This window comes from Eptatretus burgeri, chromosome 12 (assembly GCF_056783735.1).
Source record: "Eptatretus burgeri isolate ZD-2024b chromosome 12, Ebu_testis_v1, whole genome shotgun sequence".
Lineage (NCBI taxonomy): Eukaryota > Metazoa > Chordata > Myxini > Myxiniformes > Myxinidae > Eptatretus > Eptatretus burgeri.
This window is the reverse complement of record NC_140972.1, coordinates 63770147-63796681: the sequence shown is the minus strand read 5'-3', so window position 1 is coordinate 63796681 and position 26535 is coordinate 63770147. Positions and strand designations below refer to the sequence as shown.

Sequence of the window (26535 nt, the reverse complement as noted above, 5' to 3'; positions counted from 1 at the left end):
AGTAAGCATGTTTTTCCACATCCACTTGAACCAACTATGAGACATCTTAATGAATTTGGGAGATTTTTATGGTTGTTAAATTTTATCTTATTTTCCCAAATGGGTAAAAAATCATTCATTTATATATTTGGAAAACAGGTTATTTAATTTATTATTGGCTTTTTTAGAAACTCTATATTTTATCCTAAGTTCAGGTTTAATTTCAAGATAATCCATTATTTTATTTATACAATATCTTGTGTTGATATTTCCCTGAAAATTACATCCATGAATAATATATAACAACAATCCTTTGAACATTTCTCTTATACGTTTCTGTTTCTTCCCTTGTAAGGAAAGGTGTGTTATCACCCTCATACTTTACATTCATTTCTCTAATCAATCTTGTAAAGTAATTCATTTTTGGTGTAAATCTAAAAGAATTATTTTCCTTTTTATATTTTTGATTATCATTAATTAGAAGATAATCACAGAATATACATTGTTTATAGGCTTTTGACTCTGTGTTTAATCCCCGTCTTTCACACGCAGGACAATTCTCAAATTTGTCATATGGAGAATCAGGAAAGTCTAGCATATTTATAAAGTAAAACTTTACTTAAACTGAAATTCATCTATACTTTCAGTTGTATATTGACTCATATTTAATAATATTACCATCGATATCAATATACTTTTTTTCATTACCAGATTCAACGACAACATTTTTTATATTAAAGGTAATTTTAAAATGATCGTTAACTACTATTGAACGAAATGTCATTTCACCTGATATATTAACATCCTTTATTTCATCAGGATTTACATCTTTAGGGTTGTTGAAAAAAATACAAATTTCTCCTTGCATATTACAGATGGTCTTATCTTTTCTTTCTAAAGCTTCATCCATAAGGTTTTTGTTTTTTGATACTTTTTCTTGTTTCATTGCTTTTTCTAGTTTTGAATATATTACCAGGAGAGGAGAAACTTTTGTTTGAGATACTTTATTTGATGTTCTACCAGGTATACTAAAAGCCCTTCCACTGAAGGAAATTGAAGAACTCATATTATTTACCATAATTGTTTTTATCCAATAGTTGTTATATTTATCTTTGTTCAATTTTACATCCTTGACATATTTCTCAGTATCTTTAACAAATGAAGAGATTGATTGAAACTTGTCTTTTGTGTCTTGAAACATTGTATTTATTAAGTGAAAAAGTTGGAGGATAAAATGGTTTTAAGCACAGATTCACCTGTAAAATAAACGAAATTTTCATCAAGAAAATTTTAGTTTAAGCAAAGATTTATTATATAAATATGGTGAATACAACATACTGCGATGTTTGTAATCACAAATATAAACATTATAGAAAACACCTCCGAACCAACAAACACACATTTAATCTATTTCATAAAATATCTCCTCTTGAGTTGGAAAGAAAACATTGTGATATCTGCTCAAAGGATGTTTTGAAGAGTAGTTATAATAGACATCTTCAATCACAAAAACACAAGAAAAATGAGTTTAAAGTAAAGGGAGACTATTATATTGAAAACACTGATGGGGCATTTAAAGGGCATATAAAAATAAGGATTTTTCAATTTGGACAACCCGGTCCATCATCAATAGCTGAATCAATTGAAATAGTGAAACCTGATGTTGAAAAAGTTATTAAAAAGACATTAAAAGAAATGAAAACTTTAAAGTTTTATATGGGAGTGAAAATGAATATGAAAAGACAAGATGAAGAACAAACTCCTTATATGAGAACAGATCTTCATTTTATAACATCATTTCAAGATTTTTTTGAATAGTGGGGTTTATGAAGAACTATCAAAGCAAGAGGAGGATGTTGATAATACAGTGGTAGGAAGTGGATTCAATATTAAAAAAAATCATCTCTTTAGATATACACATTCTAAAATCAAACCCTCTTAAAGCTTCTTCTTATATTGAATTACCAAAAGATATAAAACTAAAGAAGGCAGTTGTTAATATTAAGAACAATGATAATAAATGTTTTCTCTGGTCTGTTCTTGCTCACTTTCATCCACCAAAATGTAATTCAGAAAGAGTAAAACAATATATGAAATATGAGAATACCTTGGACATTAAAGATTTTAAATTCCCAATGCCACTAACAGATATTCCTAAATTTGAGATAAAGAATAATCTTTCTATTAATGTATATGGATTAACGGATACAAACAAAGTTCAAATATTAAAAATTTCAAACAACTATAAAAATGAAGAAACACACATTGATATTTTATATTTTAGTTTTGGAAATAATTCACATTACACATACATCAATAATTTATCAAGATTAATCTCTTCTCAGGTATTCAGAACAGCAAACAAAATATATCCTTGTAAGCGATGTCTTAATTCATTTCATACAAAAGAACGATTAGAACAACATTCAAAATATTGTAGTAATCATAAATCAGCTGTAATTACAATGCCTAAACCTGGTGAAAAGATTTCTTTTGAAGATTATAATAAATCTATCATGCACCCATTTGTTATATATCCTGATTTTGAATGTATCCTTAAAAAGATAAATACTGCTTCTCCTAATCCAAAAGAATCATATACAAATAAATATCAAAAACATATTCCTTGTGGTTTCTGTTATTATATCAAATCATCTGTTGGAGAAAAGTATAACAAACTTGAACATTATAGTGGAAAAAAAGCTTCACAAGTGTTTGTAAAACGATTAGAAAAGGATTGTATAAGACTCACTAAATTAATGAAAGAAACAAATGAACCGATGAAATTAACCAAAGAAGAAAAATTAGAATTTAGAAAGAACAATATCTGTCATATTTGTGAGGGGGAAATTAAGGAATCTAAAGTTAGGGATCATTGTCATCTTACTGGTAAATATAGAGGTCCCGCTCATTCCTGTTGTAATCTTAATTATAAATTACCTTCTTTTATTCCAGTCTTTCTTCACAACAGCACCAATTATGATACACATCTATTTATAAATGAACTTTCAAAAACACCAGGGAATATTTCTGCTATAACAAACACAAGTCAAAAGTATATTTCCTTTACAAAAATGATATTCACAAAACCTTTAACTCGTATTAGGTTTCTAGATTCTTACAAGTTTATGGGAACACCACTTGCCTACCTCGCATCAAATCTAAGCTCCACGGACTCTTTTCCAAATCTTAATTCATTCTTTCCAAAAGAGGAAATTCTCACTAAAGAGGAAATTCAGATTAAAGAGAGAATTCAAAGTAAAGAGGAAACTCTAATTAATGAGGAAATTAATGAAGAAATTCTAACTGAAGATGAAATTCTAATTATATAGAAAATTCGAACAATGAATGAAATTCTAACTAAAGAGGAAATTCTGATTAAAGATGAAATTCTGATTAAAGAAGGAATTCTCACGAGAGAGGAAATTCAAACAAGCAATGAAATTCAAAGTAAAGAGAAAATTCTTACAAGTAAGGGAATTTATCCTTATAATTATATGGATTCATTTATGAGATTTAAAGAAACACAACTTCCTTCAAAAGAAAGTTTCTATAATAACCTTTATGAAGAAGAGATAAGTGATAAGGAATATAAACACGCACAAGAAATATGGAAAATATTTAAGATAAAGAACCTTGGAGAATATCATGATTTATATCTAAAAACAGATGTTTTATTGTTAGCTGATGTGTTTGAAGCTTTTAGATCACTCTGTCATAATAAAAGTTGTTATGGATTAGATCCTGCCCACTATTTCACAGCTCCTGGTTTAGCTTGGAGTGCAATGTTGAAAATGACAAAACAAGATATAGATTTAATCAGTGATGTTGATATGCTTTTGATGATTGAGAAGTCCAAGAGAGGTGGAATATCACAAGTATGTTCAAAAAGATATGCTAAAGCAAATAATAAATATCTTCCAAATTATGATAGTGAAAAAGATAGTAATTATTTGATGTATTTTGATGCTAATAATTTGTATGGATGGGCAATGTCTCAATCTCTGCCTTCTGGTAAATTAGAGTGGGTGGAAGAAAAGGATTATGAAAAGGCTTTGATGAATATTGTTATTTCTTCTCAAGAGGAATTGAATGACGAAGAAGAAGGTTATTATTTTGAAGTTGATTTGAGGTACCCGAGTGATCTTCATAATAAGCATAAAGACCTTCCTTTTGCATGTGAGAAAGAAACCCCAAAGAAAGAATGGTTCAGTGATTATCATAAAAGTTTTAATATTAAAGGCAAATCAACAGAAAAGTTATTAACAACATTCTATGATAAAGAGGGATATGTTTTGCATCAGAGAAGCTTAAAACAGTTTTTGAGAGAAGGATTGAGAGTAGCTAAAATTCAGAGAGTTTTAAAATTTAAACAAAGTCCTTGGGTGAAAAAGTATATTCAATTCAATACAGATATGAGAGCAAATACAAAAGTAAAATTTGAAGGGGTCTTTTATAAATTAATGAATAATGCTGTATTTGGAAAGACTATGGAAAATGTTAGAAACAGGCAAAACATTAGATTCGCAACATCTTGGAAAGAAGCTTCGAGATTGATAAATAAACCAAGTTTTGAGAGAGAAGAGGTTTTTTCAGAGAACTTTTCTGCAATTCATATGAAAAAGGAAAGTATTGTAATGGATAAACCAATTTATATTGGAACAGCAGTTCTTGATTTATCAAAGATATTGATGTATGATTATTTGTATTATGACTTAAAGAAAGAGTATGGTGAAAATGTTTCATTGTTGTATATGGACACTGATAGTTTTATCCTAGATATAAAAACTGATGATGTTTATAAAGATATGAAGAAAAATATTGGAGTATATGATACAAGTAATTTCAGCAAGAAGAGTGAGTTATTTTCCAAAAAGAATGAAAAGGTTATTGGTAAGTTTAAGGATGAGTTGGGTGGAAAAGTAATGAGTGAGTTTATTGGATTGAGAGCAAAGGCATATGCTTATAAGTATGGTGATCAGATTGATAAGAGGTTAAAGGGAATAAAGAAATATGTAATAAAGAAATCAATAACTTTTAGAAATTATTATAATTGTTTGATGAATAAGAAAGAAGAATATAGGAAAATGAATACAATAAGAAGTTATAAACATAACATATATAGTGAAGAAGTAAATAAAAAGGCATTAAGAGCCTTTGATGATAAGAGATTTATTTTAGATAATGGAATAGATTGTGTTCCATATGGATATTGTATGATAGAGTGAATAGAATAGATTGTGTTTTAACGATGGGAAGATGGGTTAGGGTTTTTTAAGGGCTACCGCCACGTTTTTTTGCAATATATAAATGGTCAAACCAAGTATTAATCAAACTAAAGAGTGGAGAAAATCTCAGTCTTGGTATATAAATGGAAAACATAATGAATGTGAAAAATATCAAATAAGTCTTATTGAAAAAATAACTAAAACACAGGTAAATAAAACAAATAAGCGAATCAATTTAAAAAGTGGTAAGTTAGAGGATGTAAAGAAAAAAATGAATATCCTTGAATGTACTGAAAACTTTGATGGTTATCAATTGAACAATGAAAAAACAATTTACTATAATCTCAAAATGATATGTGGCTCAGGAGGTGGTCAAACAAGAGCATTAAGAGAAGTTTATCATTTCGTAATGGCACAAAAGGGGTATCTTAAAAAATATAAAGATTCAAATGTTTTGTTTTTCAATATTTTAGATGGGGATTATTGTGCAAAGAAAATTAAACTATTGAAGGAATTTGAGAATGAACAAATCTTTATAGGTTCATTGAGTGAGCTAAACAATATGCATCGGTTATTTGATAAAGAGTGTCCCGAGTCTTAGACGTTTCAGATATTTCTTTCGAATCACCTTTAACAAATCTTTATCTTATTGCATGGATTATTTGAAAAAAAAAAGTGTCTCCAGGTTAAAAGGGGAGACAAATAAATATACCTCGGGATAAAAAGGGGGTTTATTTTTAGGGAAAAAAAATATGAATCGCTGAAAATCCCCCATTCATTTACATGGGGAAAAGTGAGCCAGAACCAGTATATTCACCCTACTGGTGAGCTATCTAGGGAACAAGCACTTATCGCTATAGCTGACTAAAGGAAGCTGAATGTTGTGTGCAATCGAATTCCCAAATTCTCAACAATATATTGGTAATGCCAGTGCAACTGTTACTTTTAAAATAAAATATTTCATGTGATTGTCATATTATAAAAGAAAGTTGCAAAAAATTATCCAATAAAGTTTGTAAAATTTTCTGACATATTGAAAATAGTTTTAGCTACTGCTCCAATCAGTAGGATAAGGCTACATTTGAGCTTCTTGACCCAAGAACCTATGTTTTGACACTTTTCACAGAGATCCTGAGATATCAAGTATGCACATAGAAATATCTGCTGTGGAAAATGGCAGCTACTAAATTAACGTCGAGTTGAAATGTGTACCTCAACTTTTTTTGTCAGGAATTAGTCCTGCAAGCAACACATGCGATCAAATTATCTGTACATAAAAACGTTTTACATTGGTTTAGTGTGGATCCTGAATCGAAGATTGCATACCTTGAAATTCGTTATAATTGTCGTGGAGAATATACAAACAAGAAGACGTCGTGCAGAGCACGATACTTGCAAAATCCATAAAATAAATTTGACCACAAAAATAATTGGTGGTTGAATTCAATGACCAAATATGTAACGCCTCTTCAAATTCCAAGTCAATTGGATTAAAATTGACAATTTTAGAAATTCGCCGTATGTTGTCCTTTTGGCCGATGTTGACGTCAAAAATATTTGGCAGGTTGAATTCGGTGAACTGAAATATAAATCCTCCTCAAATTTCAAGTTAAACGGATGAAAATTGAGGATTTTAGAAATCTCACCTAAGTTGTTGACCTTTGGCCGATGTTGACCTTTGGACCTCATAAACAATACCGTGGTGTTGTTTATGACAACTTCCTTATGACAAACTCTACCATGTGGTGAAGTTTTGTGAAGATCAGTTTAAAATTGTGATCTCAAGGCGATAAACAAACAGACAGACAGAATAACAAACTCGACTAACCAACATACTTGAAACCTCACTAGACATGGGAGAATAAATAGCAGGTCTTAGGTTCGGATATATTTAATACTGTTGTGAGATGTGTTGTTCATTACACAATATTTAGCAAAGGTGTTCGTGCATGTTTGTTATTTTGCTATAATAATATTGAATGCACTGAGTTTTCCGAACCATTACCTTTGCAGTTTGGCCATGGGACATCTTTGGCTCATTCATTTTGTCGCAAGCTTGTTGATGGTGGTGATCGCCCCTGAAGTCTCAAGCAACAGCACAGGTAAAAATATCACGATCAGTGATCCCATGCCTTTTTCTGTTCGATAAGATACAGATTGATTTTTCATGACTGTTTTTTTATGGCAGAGTGGCGAGACAAAAGCCACTCCTGAGAAAATGGCACGTGACAGCATGCCTTGAGTTAGCAAAAAAGCACGTGAAAGAGCCTGAGATCATGAGGCAAAAATTCTGTGGCCTAATGAGATGAAAATTGAACTCTGATGTGAATGCAAAGCGCTACGTCTGGCAGAAACCAAGCACAGCTCATCACCCATTTAACACCATCCATACCATGAACCATGGTGGTGGCACCATCATGCTATGTGGATGCTTTTCAGTGGTAGGGACTGGGAGACATGTAAGGATAGAGGGAACAATGAATGGAGCCAAATGCAGGCAAATTATTGAAGATAACCTGCTTCAGAGTGCAAAAGACCAAAGACTGCAGCGAAGAGTCACATTCCAACAGGACAATGACCCCAAGCATACAGCCAAAGCAACACTGGAATGACTTCAGAACAACAATGTGAAAGTCCTTGAGTGGCCCAGAATTGAATCCCATTGAGAATCTGTGCAGACTTGAAGATTGCTGTTCACCGACGCTCCCCATCCAACTTGACAGAGCTTGAACAAATCTGCAAGGACGAATGGGAAAAAAAAATCACCAAATGCAGATGTGCAAAGCTGATACAGACATACCCAAGAAGACTCGAAGCTGAATTCACTGCCAGACATTTCTACAAAGTATTGACTCAAGGGGTTGAATACTTATTGATGCAAGACATTTCAGCTTTTCATTTTCAATTAATTTGGAAAAATTTTCTAAAAATATGTTTTCACTTTGTTATTATGGGGTATTTTATGCAGATCAGTGAAAAAAAAGAAAGAAATTTAATTCATTTTAGATTCAGGCTTAAACACAACAAAATATGAAAAACTTCAGAAGTGTGAATACTTTTGAAAGGCACTGTATATAATGTACGAGCAGGGTTTGCTTTCAGATTGTGTCAGCATACAAAGTTGCTTCCCCATTCTCTTGGGTCACTCAACTGCATTTCATTTTTTGGTTCATGAAAAAATATTTTCACGAAAAAAATAAGTGACCACTATATTCGTTATTGTTGTGTGTCTGTCTGTCTATCTGTCTGTCCCGAGCATAGCTCTGTGGGTTTTGATCCGATCCTGATAAAATTTTGGTGGGAGGTTTATATCATGATCTAGTTGTGTTTCCTGAGAATGGACGTGGTGCGCCCATTATGGGTGGAGCCACACCCAAAAAACGTGTTTTAGGGGGTAGCCGATTTCAATTTGCATCTTCTCCAAGGGGGTTTGTCGAATCTGACAGGGGTTTCGGTATTTGGTTAGCACAATGGCACCTGCATAGCCCCACGGAGCTCGATTTTTCATTTTTTTTTTGTATACATTGTCGAGGCTCGTAAGAGAGCTAACACACAACTCACAGCAAGGGGGCATGAGACACGAGGGGCGGGAGTGGAAGGGACAAAACAGTGGGGAACAGACACATTAGGTGAACTGTGGAAGGGAGAGGGATGGGGATGGGACGGGGAACAAGGCAAAGAGAAGATGGACATTACAGGGACTTTCAGGAAGGAAAGCAGGGGAATTGAAGGAAGTGGGCTTGGGTGGATTATCGGGGGTAGAAAAGATCGAGGATTTGGATGGGGGGAGATAAGAGGTGGTGGTGAACAGCTGTTTTGAAAGCCTGGAGAGAAGAATGGGAAAGAATAGAGTGAGGAAGTTTATTCCAAAGGTGGGAAAAAAGAGGAATGAAAGAGTGAAGATGAGCAGTGATTCGTGATGTTGGTAGTTTTACCAGAAGGGGGTTGTTGGCGGACCTTGAGCGCCCTGTGGAAATGTGGTGGGGACAAATCGCAGAGAGAGCAGGGGGGCAAGGCTGGAGAGGAGTCGGTAGAAGACAGAAAGACCACCGACCAACCTGCGGTGATTGAGTGAGAGGCCCAAAGACTTAGCTTCATTGCGGGAGATGCCGATGATCTTAAATGCCCTGGTTTCGACAGCGTGAAGCCGAGAAAGGTGGGAGGCAGGAGCACCAGCCCAGAGGGGAGAGCAGTACTCCATCAGGCTACGGACAAAAGCTTTGTAAGTGGTCAGGAGCTCAAGAGGGCTGAGGAAGGACTTTGCACGACGGAGGATTCCCAGTCGGCGACTGGCTTTTGAGGCGAGGTTGGAAATGTGACTTTCCCAGGTAAGGTCATGGCAGATAGTGAGACCCAGAAGCTTGAAAGAAAAGACTTCTTCCAGAGGATTTTTGAGAAAGTGGATGGGGGGGTTTTCGAAATGGTCCTTTCGAAGAGACATAGTGAGAGTGTGAGATTTGTCTGGATTGAAAGACATGTTCCACGTGTTGGACCAGTTTGTGATTTTATCCAGATCTGCAGTGAGCGAAGAAGCTGCTGCTTGCCGGTCTGAGGGATGACAGATGGTACGGCAGAGGGTGGAGTCGTCGGCAAAGAGAAATAGAGGATTTTCCTGAGAGTCGGAGAGATCATTGATGAAAACCAGAAAAAAGAACAGGGCCCAGAACGCTACCTTGAGGAACTCCAGCCTGCACAGGAAGAGGGGATGAAAGAACTCCATTTACGGCCACACGTTGACTGCGACAGGAGAGGAAGTCTGCGAGCCATGAGTGGAGATGGCCTTGAATACCATGGGAAGAGAGTTTGGTGAGTAGTGCAGGGTGCCAGACTGTCAAAAGCACGTGATATGTCCAGGGATACGGCTCGGATTTCCTGTCTGGTATTGAGGACCTCCATCCATTGATGGGAGAGCAGAAGCAGCATATCCAGGGAAGAGTGACCTGGTCTGAAACCAAATTGATGATTGGAAATCAAGCCATTGGAGAAGAGGAAGGATTTCATGTCTGAAGCAATGATGGATTCCATAACCTTGCTGATGATTGGGAGAAGGCTGATTGGTCTGTAGTTACAGGGATCTGTTTTTGCACCTTTTTTATGCAGGGCAGTGATGTTAGCAGATTTCCAAGCAGATGGCAGATGACCTTGGGCAAATGAGAGGGTGAATAGAACAGAGAGATGGTGAGCAAGAGCAGAAGAGCAGGCTTTGAGGACACATGGGCTGATGCCGTCTGGACCGGTTGCAGAATCTGACTCGAGGTTTGAAAGCAAGCTCTCCACCTTGTCAGGAGAAAAGGACACAGAGTCCAGGGACAGTTGGGTGCGACTGGGTAAAGTCGGTAGAGAAAGTGATGGGTTTAGGACACAAGATTTAGCTGCAAACACCGAGTTTAGACACTCAGCTTTATCACGTGTAGTATCAGCAGTGCGGCCATTTGAGGTGAGGGAGGGGATGGAGGGGGAACATACACCAGAAACAGATTTGATTAAACGCCACCAGGATTTTGAGGAGGGAAAGAGGTTTGAGAGTTCAGACTTGAGATGAGAAAGATGTTGTTTTCTGGCTCTCCTGAGGGTAGATACACACTTGTTCCGAGCTTTGTGGAAAGAACTGAGATTGCCCTCAGTTGGGTTTGCTTTCCATGAGGCAAAGGCAAGTTGTTTCCGGACAACTGCCTCGCCACAAGCTTCAGTAAACCAAGGGCGGGAGGAAGGGTAGGACAACTGAACACGAGAGGGTATAAATAAGTGCATGAGGGAGAGCAAGTTTCTTTGAAAGAATTCCCAGGATGAGTTTATGTTTGAGAAAGTAGTGATAGGAGACCAGTCTGTAAGTTTGATGGCTGCTTGGAGACCCTGCCAGTCGGCTTGAGTGAAATGCCAGACTCGACGGCGGTGAGGTGGTTCTCTGATAACAGCCAGAGAGATGTCCACTTTGACAAGGACGTGGTCAGAAGAACCGATTGGAGCGAAGGAAGAGCAGCAGATATTGTCAGGGAAATTTGTCAAAATCAGATCCAGAAGAGATGGAGTACCATTGGTTGAGATCCGGGTCGGGAAGTTGACTGATTGAGTCAGTCCTAATGAGTCGCAGAAAGCTTTTGCTGAGGTGCCATGGCAGGTGAGAGAGGTACCCACACCTAGCCAACTGGCGTGATGACAATTGAAGTCACCACATAAGAGGAAGAGAGAGTTTGGATGAGAAGATAGAAGATGGTCCATGTTTTCGGATAGTGAGGTGTAGATGGAGTCATCACTGTTCGGTGGACGGTACAGTACACATATAAACATGAGGTGGGAGTGGAGGGGAAGCCGAAGCCAGAGGTATTCCTGGGGGTGTGGGGGAGTGAGAGCAGTGCATGGAGAGTGAGGAATAGAGTCTTTGATGAAGAGAGCAACACCTCCACCAGGACGAGGCTCAGGTCTGTCATACCGTAAGAGGGAGTAACTGGGGAGAGATACTTGGGAGTCAGACACGTCTTGGGAGAGGAAAGTTTCTGTTAGGCAGATAATGTCTGGTTTGTCAGTGGCAACCTGTATGGAAAGATCTGAAAGGTTTGAGCGAAGGCCCCGGATATTTGAGGTCCACACTTTTAATGAAGAGGTAGGGGAGGAGGCTTTGGGTACAGGAGGTGGAGGTAGGACAAGGGACGAGGGGGGGAGGTAAGGAGGGTTGTTGAAAGAGTGTGGAATATTGCAGAATAGCGAGGGGAGGGGGCCAAATGAGGAGGAGAAAAGGCTCTGTGGTGCTGGGGGAGAGGGGGGACAAGAGACAAAGAAGAAGGCAGTGTAGGAGTTGAGGAGGTGGAGTGAAGAGATGGAGGTGAGAGGGCAGTGGAGGGAGGTAGCTTGGTGGATGAGAGGAGGGGCAACTTTGAGAAGGATGAGTGAGGGGGATGAAAGGTGGGAGAAAGGTGAGGGGGGAATTTTTGAGAGAGTTGAGAGGGAGGCTTGGCGGGAGAAGAGTGGAATGGTTGCTTTGAGAGTGAGAGTGAGGGGTGAAGAGGTGAGTTGGCACTGAAGTTGGAAAAAAGGAATGGTTGATGGAAAGCGAACATCCATGGCAAACTGTGGTTTTTAAAAGTTTTAGGTCAGAGATGCGATTTAACACAATTCTTGATGGATGCAATGAAGGCGAATTCAGAGAATGGAGAGAAGAAGCGCTGTAATAGTTGGATTTTTTAGGCAAGGAATGAAGGAGAGCTCGAAATGAGAGCAGTCTGTTAAAATAGCAGAAGAGTAGTGCATTATGAAACAGTAAAGAGTACCACATGTGTGAGAGAGGAAGATGAAGCATTATAAGATCGTTTTTGTTGTTAATATTAATGTTTGAGAGAGTTCAACAGATTAAGTCATGGAAGTGTAGAAAAAAATCGAGGAAGAAGTTAAGGAGGAGGTTAAGAGGAAGAAGAAGAAGCAGAATCGGGAGAACTGAGCGTGTTGTTGTTGTTGTTGGGTATTTTTTTTTTTTTTTGAGATAAGAAAGAGATTAGTTGGGAGAATAGGGGATGTTTGGAAAGTGGGGAGGATGAAAATTGAAGGTAATGGGGAGGATAGAAATTGAAGGTAATGGGGAGAAAAAACAAAAACAAACAAACAAAAAAAGCGATTGAACACCGAGTGGAACCGGTCGGCCTCAAGCCTAGGCCAAGGCCTAGGCCTCAAACACCAGGTAAGAACGTCGACAAAAATACTCACAAAATAGCACGATTTTTGAAACAAAACCGAACTAGGAACACACAGTAACATGTAGGTGAGAAAATTAAACAGTTAAAATGGGACAAATAACGACTGGAAACTTAACTTTGAGAACGTCAGCAGGGAGCCCGGAAGGAGACCTCTCGTCGCTCCAAACCCGGAACCGGAAGTCTAATTTTCCCGGAACCGGAATTTTCGTCGCAAGGTCAAGGTCATAAGGTCACGAACTTAGAAAATTGCGAATTTTGACATAAAAAATTATCTTCTCCAAGGGGTTTGTCGAATCTGGCAGGGGTTTGGGTATTTGGTTAGCACAATGGCACCTGCATAGCCCCACGGAGCTCGATTTTTCATTTTCATCCCAAGGTCAAGGTCACAAGGTCACAAACTTAGAAAATTGCGAATTGTGTTTTTAGGGGGTAGCCGATTTCAATTTGCATCTTCTCCAAGGGGGTTTGTCGAATCTGGCAGGGGTTTTGGTATTTGGTTAGCCTAATGGCACCTGCATAGCCCCACGGAGCTCGATTTTTCATTTTCGTCCCAAGGTCAAGGTCACAAGGTCACAAAGTTAGAAAATTGCGAATTTTGACATAAAAATCCATCTCCAAGGGGTTTGTCGAATCTTGCGGGGGTTTTGATATTTGGTTAGCCAAATGGCACCTGCATAGCCCCACGGAACTCAATTTTTCATTTTCGTCCCAAGGTCAAGGTCACAAGGTCACAAATTCAGAAAATTTCGAATTTTGAAGTAAAAATGAAACGACCGCCCAAACTTTGAGAGCTCGGATGACGATATTTTTTATGCATAATCTTGAGGTCATTCCCCACGTAAAGTCTTGAAACCATTTTGCTCTATCTCGAACACCTTTCCCGTTGGCGCCCCCTTCAAGTTTGTTTTTACGCTGATTTCATCAAAGTATGGATAATCCGAGGAGTGTGAAATGACGTTATATTGTTCCTGGAATGTTCCAGAGGAAGTTTTGCACCAAAGGTCATAATCCTTGATCTTTGACCTTGAAAGTTCTCAAAGGTCAAATTTTCAAAGTTGTGGGAATCGAACCGGGTTTTCGACCTTCTTCGACGAACTAACTCCAATAAGCTATAGCACGTATCCTGTTTCCTTATTTTAATGTCCACAACATTGTTTTGTGAACTTTAAAGCTTATGCAAAGGTCAAATTTTTAAGTTGTTGAACGAAACCGGGTTTTCGACATTTTGCAGCTTATAACCTGTCACTCATACCACATCATGTTGATAATTTTTATAACTTGGTCAAACATTATCCACAGATGCCAACCCTCCCGATTTCATCGGGAGGCTTCCGAAAATTCACCCAAACTCCCGCCCTTATGATCACTATCCTTATCCTCCCGAAATTTTGATATTTTTGCACTGTTCACTAATCAGAATGTACTAGTATGAGAATTGAATGAAAAGCATCGTCTGCTACGTATAGCATGTGGTAACTCCATAACGTTCGCTGCTACCAAATTGTACGTAAAAAATTGCAAATTCAAATGAGGAGCAGCGAAACATTGGGTCTGGATCTCAAAACATGCGATCATGCACTGAGATTTAGTGCATGCGGTATGTGCAATACAGTGCATGCGGTATGTATGCACAGTGTATATGCATGCGATACGCTCACTGCATGCAGCTGGGCCCGTACCAGCCGGCGGTCGCGACCACCGTGCGGTGTTTAACAGCCGCTAGAGTTCTACGAGTCGCGCTGCAGCTGTGGAACATCGACTTCGAAGTTACCGATGCTTCAAGCCCTCGATGTTGATTACGAAATGGCAGAGAAAGAAGCTTACGAAGACCAAGAAATGGTCTCAGAAGTACAAGACCGAATACAGTCTCCAATACCCGTGTATTCGAAAGTCTGAAAGAGGAATTCATCATGCGTATTGTACAGTATGCAGCGTTGATATTTCAGTTGAGCACGGAGGTCGCGATGATATTCGGAAGCACGTTGGAAGCAAACGGCACACAGACATTGCAAAGGAGAGATCTTCGAGGCACGAGTACCGGTACACTTCTGAATTATTTCACCAAACAAGGGACAAGCGAGGAAGAGGATGTTACCCGGCGGAACTTCTCTTTAGTGGATTTATTGTGGAACATAACTTGCCCATATCAGTCTCAGATCATGCTGGACCTCTATTTCAAAAGATGTTTCCAGATTCAAAAGTTGCTTCAAAGTATGGATGTGCAAGAACAAAAACTTCAGCAATAATTGGTGAGTTGTCAAATGTTACTGCTTCATCTATTGCCGATATTGCTAGACGAGCTCCATTTAGCCTAGCTACAGACGGTAGCAATGACAGTGGTGAGGCCCAGCTATATCCTGTCCTGATTTCGTACTATGACAACAGTGCTGGGATTGTGAAGCAAGGTTTGCTAAGTTTGCCTGCGTGCAAACAAGATTCCACTGGAGAAAACATTTTCAAACTGCTTGATCATGAGTTCAGTGACAGGAAAATTCCGTGGGAAATTGTGTTTCCTTTTGTGCTGATAATGCCTCTGTCATGGTGGGCAAGCACAAAGTCGCTGCTTATATCCACAAACAAAATCCAGAGTGCTACATCATGGGATGCCCTTGCCATATGATGCACAATACAGACCAAGAAGGCGGCTCAGGCCTTACCCATTGAATTAGATGACTTTCTCATCGATATTTACTACTACTTGGACAAAAGTAGTAAAGCAGCGTCAAAGGAGTGAAAGCACTGCAAGAACTCTGTGATGCCCCGACACACAAGATTCTGAAGCATGTCGCAACAAGGTGGCTGTCCCTTGGTCAGTGCCTAGACAGGCTGATTGAACAGTGGGAGCCACTTCGCCTCTTCTTCAAAGAAGAAGTACGAAGAAAAATGCAACCAACTGTAGCCAAGACTCTAACAACGAGCAAGAAGGACGGCACTGTATCTACTGCCAGTACTGGCACTGCAGGATCAAGCACTAGTGGAGCAGCATTCACCACTACCACTGCAGTATCTGCTGCGAAGAAGACAGCAGAGACAGCACCAAAACCAATGCTGAGAGCAGGTAGTATCACCGGCCCTTCATCACGTTCATCTACAAAGCAGATCCCTTCAGAGTCGAGAAAGACTGTGATAGTCCCATCTACAGGCAAAGAAGGACCCAAGTTAAGTTCTGCTTTTGACAAATCACTTGATAGAAGCTCAGCAAAACCTTCGAATCAGAGGTCTTCTTCCTTGGCTGCACCTACCTCAAGCTCTCTCCTCAAACGTAAAATTGGATCTGGTACTACGAGTCTGACCTCTTCTGCTGGCAGTAAACGCAAGTGTGATCGCCCTGCGGCTAAGTGTACTACGAGTTCTACAACTAAAAGCGCATCTTCCTCAAACACTGTGCAGGAATCTAGAGAAAAACGTGTCAACAGGATGTTCTTGTCTCCACAAACAAAACTCTATTGTTTCTTCCTTCGATATGCTAACAAGCTTTTTGAGAAGGGGAATCTTCTGCTCCAAAGAGACGAACCCTGTATTCATCTCCTGCACGGAGAATTGAATGGTCTTCTGAAAGATATCGTCGTACGGTTTTTGAAACCATCGGTGTCATCGGTTGCTCTGGTAAATGTACCCTTCTCTGACAGAAATCATCAGAAGAATGATGAGGACCTCATGATTGGGAACGATGCCAAACTGTATATAAGGGAACAAAGGAGTCTCAAGAAATCCACCTTCACTCTGAGTGAGTCAGACATCCAAGGTTTCTTCAGTGCAGTTTGCTCATATTATGTGAAAGCCTGCAATTACATCTTCAAACCTGGCCGCTAGATGATGAATTAGCCAAGCATGCTCAGGTGCTGGATGTTAAGCTACACCAAGAAGTGGGGTTTGACTGTATGGAGTTTTTCATCAAGAAATTCCCCTGTCTGTTCAGTGGCGGTGATAGTGACATAGACAGTCTTGAGAGTGAATTCGCTCACTACCAGGCAGACGCCTCCATAGCTACAATTGCTACTGAGACAGTGAGAGTGGATGAGCAGTGGCATCGGATTTCACAGCTCACAGATCCCTGCACTGGTGCCAAGAAGTATCCTAATTTGAGCAAAGTGATGAAGGGAATCTTGGTCATTCCTCATTCGAACGCATCATGTGAGCGGGCACTCAGTCTTGTACGGAAGAATCATACTGAATTTCGTCCCAATTTGAGTGTCAAAACCCTGGAAGCTCTCTTAATTGAAAAACTAGCTCATAGCACCCCTTGCTACCAGAGAGAATACAGCAAAGACAAAATCAGAAGGGCTAAAAGAGTCACACAGCTGTCACTCAGCAAAGCTGCCATGGAAAAAGCAAGCAGCAGTAGTACCAGCCAGTAAGGTAAGAAAAATATTGCTTCTTTTGTGCTTTTTGTTAATCTTTGATTGTCCCCTAACTTACTAATATTAACATACATGTAACATTAAAAAGTGCACAATTTTCCCCTTTTTTTGTTCAAAAAGTGGGAATTCTTAACATGTTAAATGCTCCAAAGTAGGGCTCAGAGGGCACTAGAGAGCGTCTAGAACCCCAGAGCTTCCAGGGCCCTTAGGCGGGCCCTAGACCCCGCCGCAAGGGTCGAGCGCTCCGCGCTCGAGATGTGCGCCTCGCGCACATTATTTGGTGTCGGTTGCAAATCCTCCCTAATTCTGATTTCCAAAAGTTGGCATCTCTGATTATCACATTGTCTCATCCTTGACTTCTGAAACAATCTACATCGTCAAATACCGCTCGTGAATCATCGTCGTCTTCAGACTTGTCATTTATTTATTTTCATTTATTTTTTTCATTTATTTATATTTTCATTTACGGATGTTCTCTGACGATTCTGTAACTTTTCTGGTGTACCAGCTTCGATGTCCATCGGCACTAAAATTTCAGCTTTCTACGTCACCCAGAAGCTACCGATATTTAATATTAGTGAGTGAGCGAATCAGACAGTCAGTCAGTGAATCAGGTCAAGTCGGGTGTTGGAGCATGCTCCTGTGCAGTGTGTCACTGCGTCCACTTTCCGCCTGTACTCCAGGGGCCTTTGTCTGTTCATCCCATTCTCCTTGAGATGCTGATCAACCTGCTGCAACTATGAGGCATGTGGTCGGCCCATTGGCCTCCTCCACTCACGAGGCTCCCTCGCTGAGAAAATCTTGTGAGCAGGATCAGCATTGGGAAAGCGAGCCACATGTCCATACAGCCACAGCTGACGCTCACGGACAATGCGGATAACAAATCTCATTTGAGTCTCTCTCAGCAACCGCTCGTTGGACACAAAGTCTGACCATTGTTCGCCAAGGATTCTCCAAAGAGACCTGCTACCAAAGGATTTAAGTCTATGTCTCAAATTCCTGCTCAGAGTCCAAGTCTCATATCCGTAGAGCAAGACTGGTAGCACCAATGATCTGAAGACCCAGACTTTCATCCTCCTGCACAGGTACCGACAGCGGTACACCCCATGATCCAGTGAATCCACGACTTCCCAGGTCAGATCCAGACATCTGTTGACCTCTGGCTCGCAACATACAGAGACATGAATATCAATGCCAAGGTAAGGTAAGTGAATCTCTCCGTGACCTCAACATCATCATCACAAACAGGTACAGACAAGATAGCAGCTTCTAAGATGTCACTGAACACCTGGATCTTAGTTTTGATCCAGGAAAACCGTAATGCCAGTGTCTCCCACTCCTCATTCAGCACTGTGAGGACCCCCAAAAGTATATTCAGTCTCCGCAGAGATGACTGCATCATTTGCAAAAACAAGGTCAGAGATCTTGAGATTCCCAAATGATGCACCACAGCTTGATCTCTCTGACATCCTCCCCAGAATACAGTCCATGCAAGCACTGAAAAGTGTGGGGGCCAGTGCACACCCCCTGATGAACTCCAGTAACAACTGGAAATAAGTTGGAGATGGTATCACTTCATCTCACAGCATTCTCAGTGCCAGAGTATAGTTCAGCTATAGTATAGTTCATCAGATTGATGAGTTTTGGTGGCACCCCACAAAGTCCAAGAATCCTCAGGAGGGCATAGCGATTCACTGAATCAAACACTTTGCAGAGATCAACATTGGCTGCAAGCAGCCCCTGCCAAAACTCCTGTCTGCGTTCGGTGAGGATCCGAAGAGTAAGGATACAGTCAATCGTTGACCTCTTTGGTGTAAAGCCTGACTGCTTTGGGTGTTGGTGCTCAAGCAGATGGTGGTGAACCCTATCAAGAATTATCCGAGCAAAGTCCTTGTCTGGCACTGAGAGCAGAGAGCGGCATCACCCCTCGGTAGTTGTTGCAGTCTTGGCGATCACCCTTCCCTTTCCATTGAGGGACAACATGGTCCCTCTTCTAATCATTTGGGATGATGCCTGTGTTCCAGATGATGCACGGAACTGCATGCAACGACATGAGTACAGCATTTCCACCAGCCTCGAGTAGTTCAGCATGGATGCCACAGATCCCACGAGCTTTACCCCATTTCAACTGGTTCACCGCAGCCCATGTTTCTACAACCGAAGGTGGATCACAGTTGATTGGACGGTCTGCAATAGGGATTGTAACACCCCTGGCATCCAACCCAACAGCTGGTGGATCAGCCTGGTACAAGACAAGACGCTCAAATTAACCGGACCAGCGGGGCTGCACTTCGGACTCCGTCGTCAAGAGCCCACCACCCTCTGCTCTAACTGCAGTACATCATGCGACAGGCTTTTAGGGACGCAAATCGCGAATTCCTCTGTAAGCAGAATGAGAATTACTTGACCACAGGTGATGCTCTACCCCCTCAGAATCTTTCTGTCTGACATCTGGAGAGGACCCCCGGGCACATCAGCAACTGCAAGCTCATTGAATATGAAATTCTGAGCATCATCTTCATCACCAGAATCCCCAACATTCACACCAAGTGGGGTCATCTTCTCTTCAAAGCTTGCACTTGACTCACTTTGGTTTGTTTTCAGATGAGCCTCTTGCTCAACTAACGGAAAGTTACAGCTGCTGCAACTCTCCTCCTCAACACATCCTTCTTAGGATTTCTCCAATCCTGCTCGACAAAACAAACTTCAAAACCTGCCTTCCTCTGTGAGTGCCAAGTTCAGGAAGCATTTCTTCAGGAAGATCACTTTCCTTATCCAACACCTTCACAACTTTAATGTCATTTTCCTTCACAGTGCCCAATGTGTCATTCCAAACCGTACAATCATCACAAAACATTTGTGTAGATCCAGTCTCATCAGCAGCTGCACCCTCTGCATCACAACGACAAGAATCCACAAACTTGTCACAATCTTCTGCCTTCGCACCACCCACACAAGATTCATGAACAGTGAGTAATTGGCCTTCACAACCATCATCAAAATCTGCACTCTGAGATTGGTTCTGCGAATTAATTTCAAAAACATCACTTACGCGCACTGGTCCATTTGGCAAGCATCCTGCCCTTCCTCTTAGGATCCGTCTGTGCCTCTTAAATCGCCTTGTAGTTTTTCAAATTTGGCAAATCTCTCTCCAGAGTTTACGTCAGCATGCCCATCTTCGATTGTTTCTGAACTAGTCACTTGCTTGGTACTTGGCATGTCAACATTACTGCCACTCTCCTTCACGACATGTCCTGCAAATGGTTCAAACATTGGCTCCGCCAAATCTGTTTGACCTTGTTCAGGAACATCCACATTGTTATAGTGCTGCAAGTCCAACCCAATTTCGTTCGAGTCAGATTCACAATTTGAGAAATTTGAGAATACCGACCCAAACATGGTCTCAACAGGACCATCCATGTCACCTTTGAGCCGAACAGAAACTTTTGGTTCCATCTCCTCTCCCTTTATGGTAGTGTTCCAAGTATTCAGCCGCTCCTGGAATATCTCATCCATCCTTTCCCCATTCAATTGTGGCTACCATAAGCCTTTATCAATCAAAACCCGCTCTTATTCTGTTACATGGGTTTCCAAATTTTGCAATAAACCGCCACCCTGGCATTTACAAAATTCCACTTCCACTTCCTTCTGTTGCTCCATGGCGTCAACACAGGCATGATAGCCCTCCAGGCCCTTATTTACTTTGTCAACTCTTTGCTTTGTTGACCCAATTTCTTCTTTCAACTTTTCTCCCATTCAAATAGCTTGGGTTTTGCCCTCTTCTATTGTCAATGCCATTTCTTCCCGTTTTAGGTCAAATTGAGTCTCCAATTTAATCTCCTTTTCATTCCTTTATTCATCAATTTTGCTTTCCATGAGTTCATTTCTTTCCCTGATTCCATCAATTCGTGCCCCAATTCTTGTGTCATTCCCTTCTTAATTTTGTTCACTTGGTCGCTCATTCCCTTCATGTCACTCTCCATTCCGTTAATTTGTCCCTTCAATTCTTTCCCTTGTTCCTTAATTTCCTCCCTGATTCCCTCGCGCATCGACACACTCATTTCGTATGGGTCCGTACGTGTCGCAGTTTTCCGTGTGCTGATTGCCTTTGACTGAGCCTTTACTTCTACCAGTCCGGCCTCTTCCTCAGCCTTTACCTCACTGTTCATTGCTTGTACATTGACCCTGAACCCATCGTGTATTGCTTTCATATCACCCCTCATTTTTTACGTATGCCTGTTCATATCGCCTATCATTTCTTGCATAATCCCCTGCATTTGTTGCATATTCCCGTTCATATCATCCATCATTTGTTTTATTCCTTCCATAAGCTACTTCATATTCAGTAGCTTTAGCGAGGCCGATCTGCCACTATTGGGTGTGGATCCCAGTGGAATTATTTTGTCCTCCGGGAGGGGAGTTTGGAGGTGGGGGCCCAGAACGGGGGAAAATTTTACCCGATGCAAACCAACCAGCTCTACACTCAACTCGCTTCCTTCATACACACTACCTTCCGTCCGAACCACCATTTTGTGCTCATCTGCCATTTTGAGTTTGTCCACCATTTCGAGCATGCGTTTAATCTCCACAGAAATTTTTTTTCTCTCACTTTAATTTTCATGCGTTCTTTTCTCCCGACACCAATTATCGTGATCAACAATTTCATGTCCCCTCTGAAATGTTGTTCGGAGTTTGAATCCTGCACTCCCGAGGGAGTCGGGGGGTGGGGGGTGGGTTCATATCCCACTCCTGATCAACAAATATTGATCAGGGTTCAAATCCCACTCCTGACACCAAATGTCATGGAGCTGGCGATCCAGGTTAAACCCCACGACCTAAATTGTGGTGACGGGCGGTCAACACCGCCAACCCGGAGAGCCGAGCGGTTTTTTTTTTTTTCCTTATTAGGAGGCGGACACGTTGATCCTCGAAGATTATAACGCGTGCGGGAGGGGAGGGGCGCAATGTCGGAGTGATGGAGCAAGGGTGGGGGGGGGGTGACACTCACTAGAACCCCACGACAAATACATGGACACATCACCTTAAACTAATCGTGGAATTTAATGACAATATAAATATTTTAAAGGGACAATAATTCAGAATGTAATGATACGTGAGGTAAACTAAAGTCTAAAATTGAGGCGCCTCTACGCACAGACTTAAATATGGACAAGGGGAAAACAAAACAAAACAAAACAAAACCCTTCCTTTATTCTGGCAATTAGCTTGGTCCAGAGATGGTCTTTATGGAACGTGGAATCAAGGAGTTTTGTCCTGCATGTGTAGGCATGTGCAAAATGGCACCAAGTCGCTCTATCGCAGTGGGATAAACGTACATCAGGCAATTTGTGAGCGGTATTCAACACCAAGGCTCAGAGACCCTGTGCAGCTTAGAATGGTGCCGTCCCCTTCAGTAACATACACGAGGCTTCGAGGCCCGTCTCATACGACCAGCCAAGAGTCGATGGTTAGCGTCTCGCTTCACCACACAAGCCAAATCGCCTCGGCATGATTCTCGTTTTCGTACTGTCTTCTTCTTGCGTTAAAAGAAAGCCAGCCGTAAAGCCCTGTTCTTACAGGCCATCTCCTAGTGACGTTCTCTCTCGACCACGTGCGCCCTGCCGAGCGATACAGTGGGCGTGCACTAGCTAACCAGAGCAAATCACGTGGGTTAAAACTTCCTAGCTAACACTAACGTGTGGACTACGCTGGAACAATGGAGGAAAAGACACAGATGAGCTAGTCGGAAACATCTCAAACCTTAATAAGCACATTCAATCAACACTTTAATCACTATTTAATCAACACACTCATTTACAATTACACATAGGACACATTTAATCACAATCAAGTAGCACATTAATTTGCCGTCAAATAAAGCACAATGACGGGTATTTACAATCGAAGCAATGGAAGCACATTCAAGATACATGAGGAAAGTAATTACCTTCACACTTATGGAGCCTACTTAAAACAATCTTATCCATCGCCACACACAGGACATGGCGTGTCATCACAGGACGACTCCAGCTCACCAGATACAGATAGTGCAGGCCTGCATTGGTCCCAATGTGAATGGGGGGTCAGGAGGGGTGTGGGAGGAGGTACTCAGGGTATTGGTGTTTCGGTGGTCTTTCGGTTTGATGTACACAGATGGTTGGGAACTGCCAAGTTTATGGGTTGGTACGAGGAGACATGCAGACGATCAGCTCTCCATGGAACCCATTAACACCTCGTTCAGAGATTCGCGAAGGCAATTAACCTCTGGTATAGGCAGAGTCAAACATGCATACGACCTCAGGCCGAGGCAGAGTCGAGCATGCATGCAACCTCCCACTCAGATAAAGCCATACAGGAAGTAAACAACGCACTCGGGCAAAGCTCCACTCTCGAACCCCTCGTTGGTGCTGGCTTAGTGCCCTCAGTGGCATCTCTTTCTCTCCCCGGTGTCTCCTCCTGACTGCTCTGCACTCGCTGGCATGCACCTGCCTTTTATCTGGTCCGACACCGGCATGGCTTAGAGCTCTTCCTGCTTGCTCACGGCGTCTCCTCATTAGTTCCGGCGCGTCGAAGGTTCATGTACCTCCAGACGGTTCCACAGACAATGGGCAAGCATTTGCTCTTCCACTTAATACCTTGTATGATGGTGATGTTGAGTGTCTTTCTGCTGTCTGGGTCCAGGCTTAGTTTTTTGACTGTTTGTCCTTCCGCTGTCTGGTCCGAGAAGAATCGATGGTTATGGTGGTGGTGGTTCCAATGCAAAGTGTAATGTGTGTTGTTTGAAATGAAAGGTTTTTAGGTGGTGGAAATAAATAGAATGTAACCCCTTCTGTCAATCAATTACTTTCCATCTCAATCAATATTCGTGTGGATTTTACAGCATTATTTTAGGCGGGACCTATTTACAATAATGACTTGATGACGACGAAATCAAGGTTTTCTACAGGAAATGCCAGTCGGTTGATGAAGGAGATGAAAGGACGAGCAGGTGATGTTCAATTATGAGAGGTGAAAGGATGAAGCATTACTTGGGGAAGCATGAAATGTGGAGATGAAGATTGGCAGGGAACGAGATACTGGATGATTACTGGATAGAATACTGGATTGGTAGATGAAGAAGGGAAGGCTCCAGCTAAACCCACATAATACATATATCCCTCAAACCTCTAAACACAGAGAGGGAAATCTAATCTTCAAAACTAATTAATGACAGCTCACTCTGGGAACCAACGTGTCTGTATGAGGATATGGTACAAACAAACATTATGTTTGTACTACATCCTGATGCTGTGTGGACTGTGCTTCCCTGCTGACGGACCTCTGGTAGCTCATACATGTTGCTGCATTTGAGCCTGGGGAGTAACTCCTGAAATCGATCTGTCCGGGTTCTTCCGGACATCTTTGTTCTGTGTTGCTTTCACATTTCCTTCCATTTTTTTTTCATTTCATAATTTTTTTTTTTCTCTTTCATCTCTTTTACTCTGGATTCCTCTCTTTCATTGTCTATCTCTCTCGGAGAAGTGAATTATTGCAGAAAGTGTTCTGTAAGACTCACTTGGCTGTTCCTGGATGGATTTGAGGGTTGTGCAGTCACGGCTGAAACCCAAATCCTATCCAGGCTCCTCCTGATGACTCCATCTTTGTTCTTTATTCTTTGGATTCCTTCTTGGTCTTCCGTTACATCTTATATGTTTGTGGGTGTATTTCTAAACCGCAACTATGTATCGACACATACATACATGCATACATACATGTGGTTTAAAAAAATATTTTTCCCTCTACTGAATTTTTTCTTTTTGTTTGTTTTTGTACCTCTTTTATTCAGCTTCTCTCAATATTACTACTGCCACGATTAATGTGGATGATACTTCAGCTTTGTCAGCAACCACCTCCGGCACATGTAAGACCACTGAAAAGCCTTGTTTGCATACTTGCTACCTATGGTTTGTTACATTTCTTTAAGTTTTTTTCCTTTTGCTTGGCTGAGGTGTTTCAACTTTCATCTGGACTTTGGTTTATCATAACTAAAGGCCCAGTCACACCTTGACGTTTTAGCCAACGTATGCCGATTTTTGAATTTTTTTTCTAAAACGCTGGCACACGTTGAATACGTTATGGGTAAGTTTTGATAACATTGAGGGCACGCTGAAAAACACTGCCATACGTCATTGTACGCTGGCTTTAAACGTTGTACTTTTCGGTTGTCCTCAAATTTTTGCATGCTTGAAATTTCACGACGTATGCCGGCGTATGACTCACACGTTCCGCTACGCTGGCCACAAGTTGTATGCACGGTCTGCGATCGTTGACAGACGTCAACACATGCTATTTGTAAGTTAATCATAAGTTGAGACACGCCGATGTAATGTTTAGCGTACCCGAAACTTATTTCTAACCTATGATTAACGTGTTGTTGGCACGTTACGCGATCGTTGCCACACGTCGACAGACGTTACTTTTAAGTTACTCATAGGCTGAAAGACGTCGGTATAATGGATCGTCCTTGCGTCAGCGTCCACGGCCACGGCCAGGACAATTATTTGCAGCATTCTTCAAACTTTTCTTCGGCATGACGAGGATGTTCACACTTCGATGTCTAGCTTGGCTATGATTCCAATTGTCCATCGGCAGCGTCTATTTAAAATAGTCGAGTTTGAGCGTTTTAACACACTCAGAAGAAATGCTTCAAATTTCCAAACCCCAGCGTCAAAAAACAAAGGCGAGTGACAGCAATTTAAATCGTTCATTGTAAACAATGAAAATAGCTGAGTGGTACCGTTTAAAAGTCGTTGAGTGTAAAAAAAAATCCAATTGTTGAGCGCAAGCGTCTACTTTCAATAGTGGAGATGCAGCCATTTAAATCGTTGAGTAGCAGCCTATGAATAGCAAACCCCACGTCACCGGCAAAGATAAACTGCCGCACGATATGGATAAGTTAGGCTATCGTTGGGCATAGTTTGTGAACGCCGGCTACACGATAATTATTCGTTGGTATACCGTATCTATAAGTAATCAAAGCGCTCTATGCACATTATTAGTTCATTGTGCATTTGTCCAACCCGTTATGAATAGACCTAAATCGTAAAAACAAGCCATAGCTCATTGTTGAAAAAGCCCCATAAAAAAATTAGCCGCGAAGAACTTTGAACAATGGTGCAAAGATGTCTCCTACCCGTGGACACGCGGACGCAAGGAGGATCCATCATAACCCACACCCTCCCCCTCACACTCACCTACTACTGCCAACATGAACAAACTACTACTAATACTAATACTGATACT

General features: G+C 41.0%; 1 protein-coding gene across 4 annotated transcripts in view; it reads left to right on the top strand.

The window, feature by feature from the left end:
• PTPRA (protein tyrosine phosphatase receptor type A) overlaps positions 1 to 26535 on the top strand; it is a 215885-nt gene that overhangs the window by 113310 nt on the left and 76040 nt on the right. For 3 of the 4 annotated variants that reach the window (XM_085848260.1, XM_085848258.1, XM_085848259.1), the window contains 2 exons: positions 7221 to 7309; positions 25079 to 25153. In XM_085848260.1, coding sequence (XP_085704386.1) covers positions 7228 to 7309; positions 25079 to 25153 — 157 coding nt within the window. In that variant the 5' untranslated portion in view covers positions 7221 to 7227. The remainder of the gene's footprint in view (positions 1 to 7220; positions 7310 to 25078; positions 25154 to 26535) is intronic. The other variant, XM_085848261.1, reaches the window with a different exon arrangement.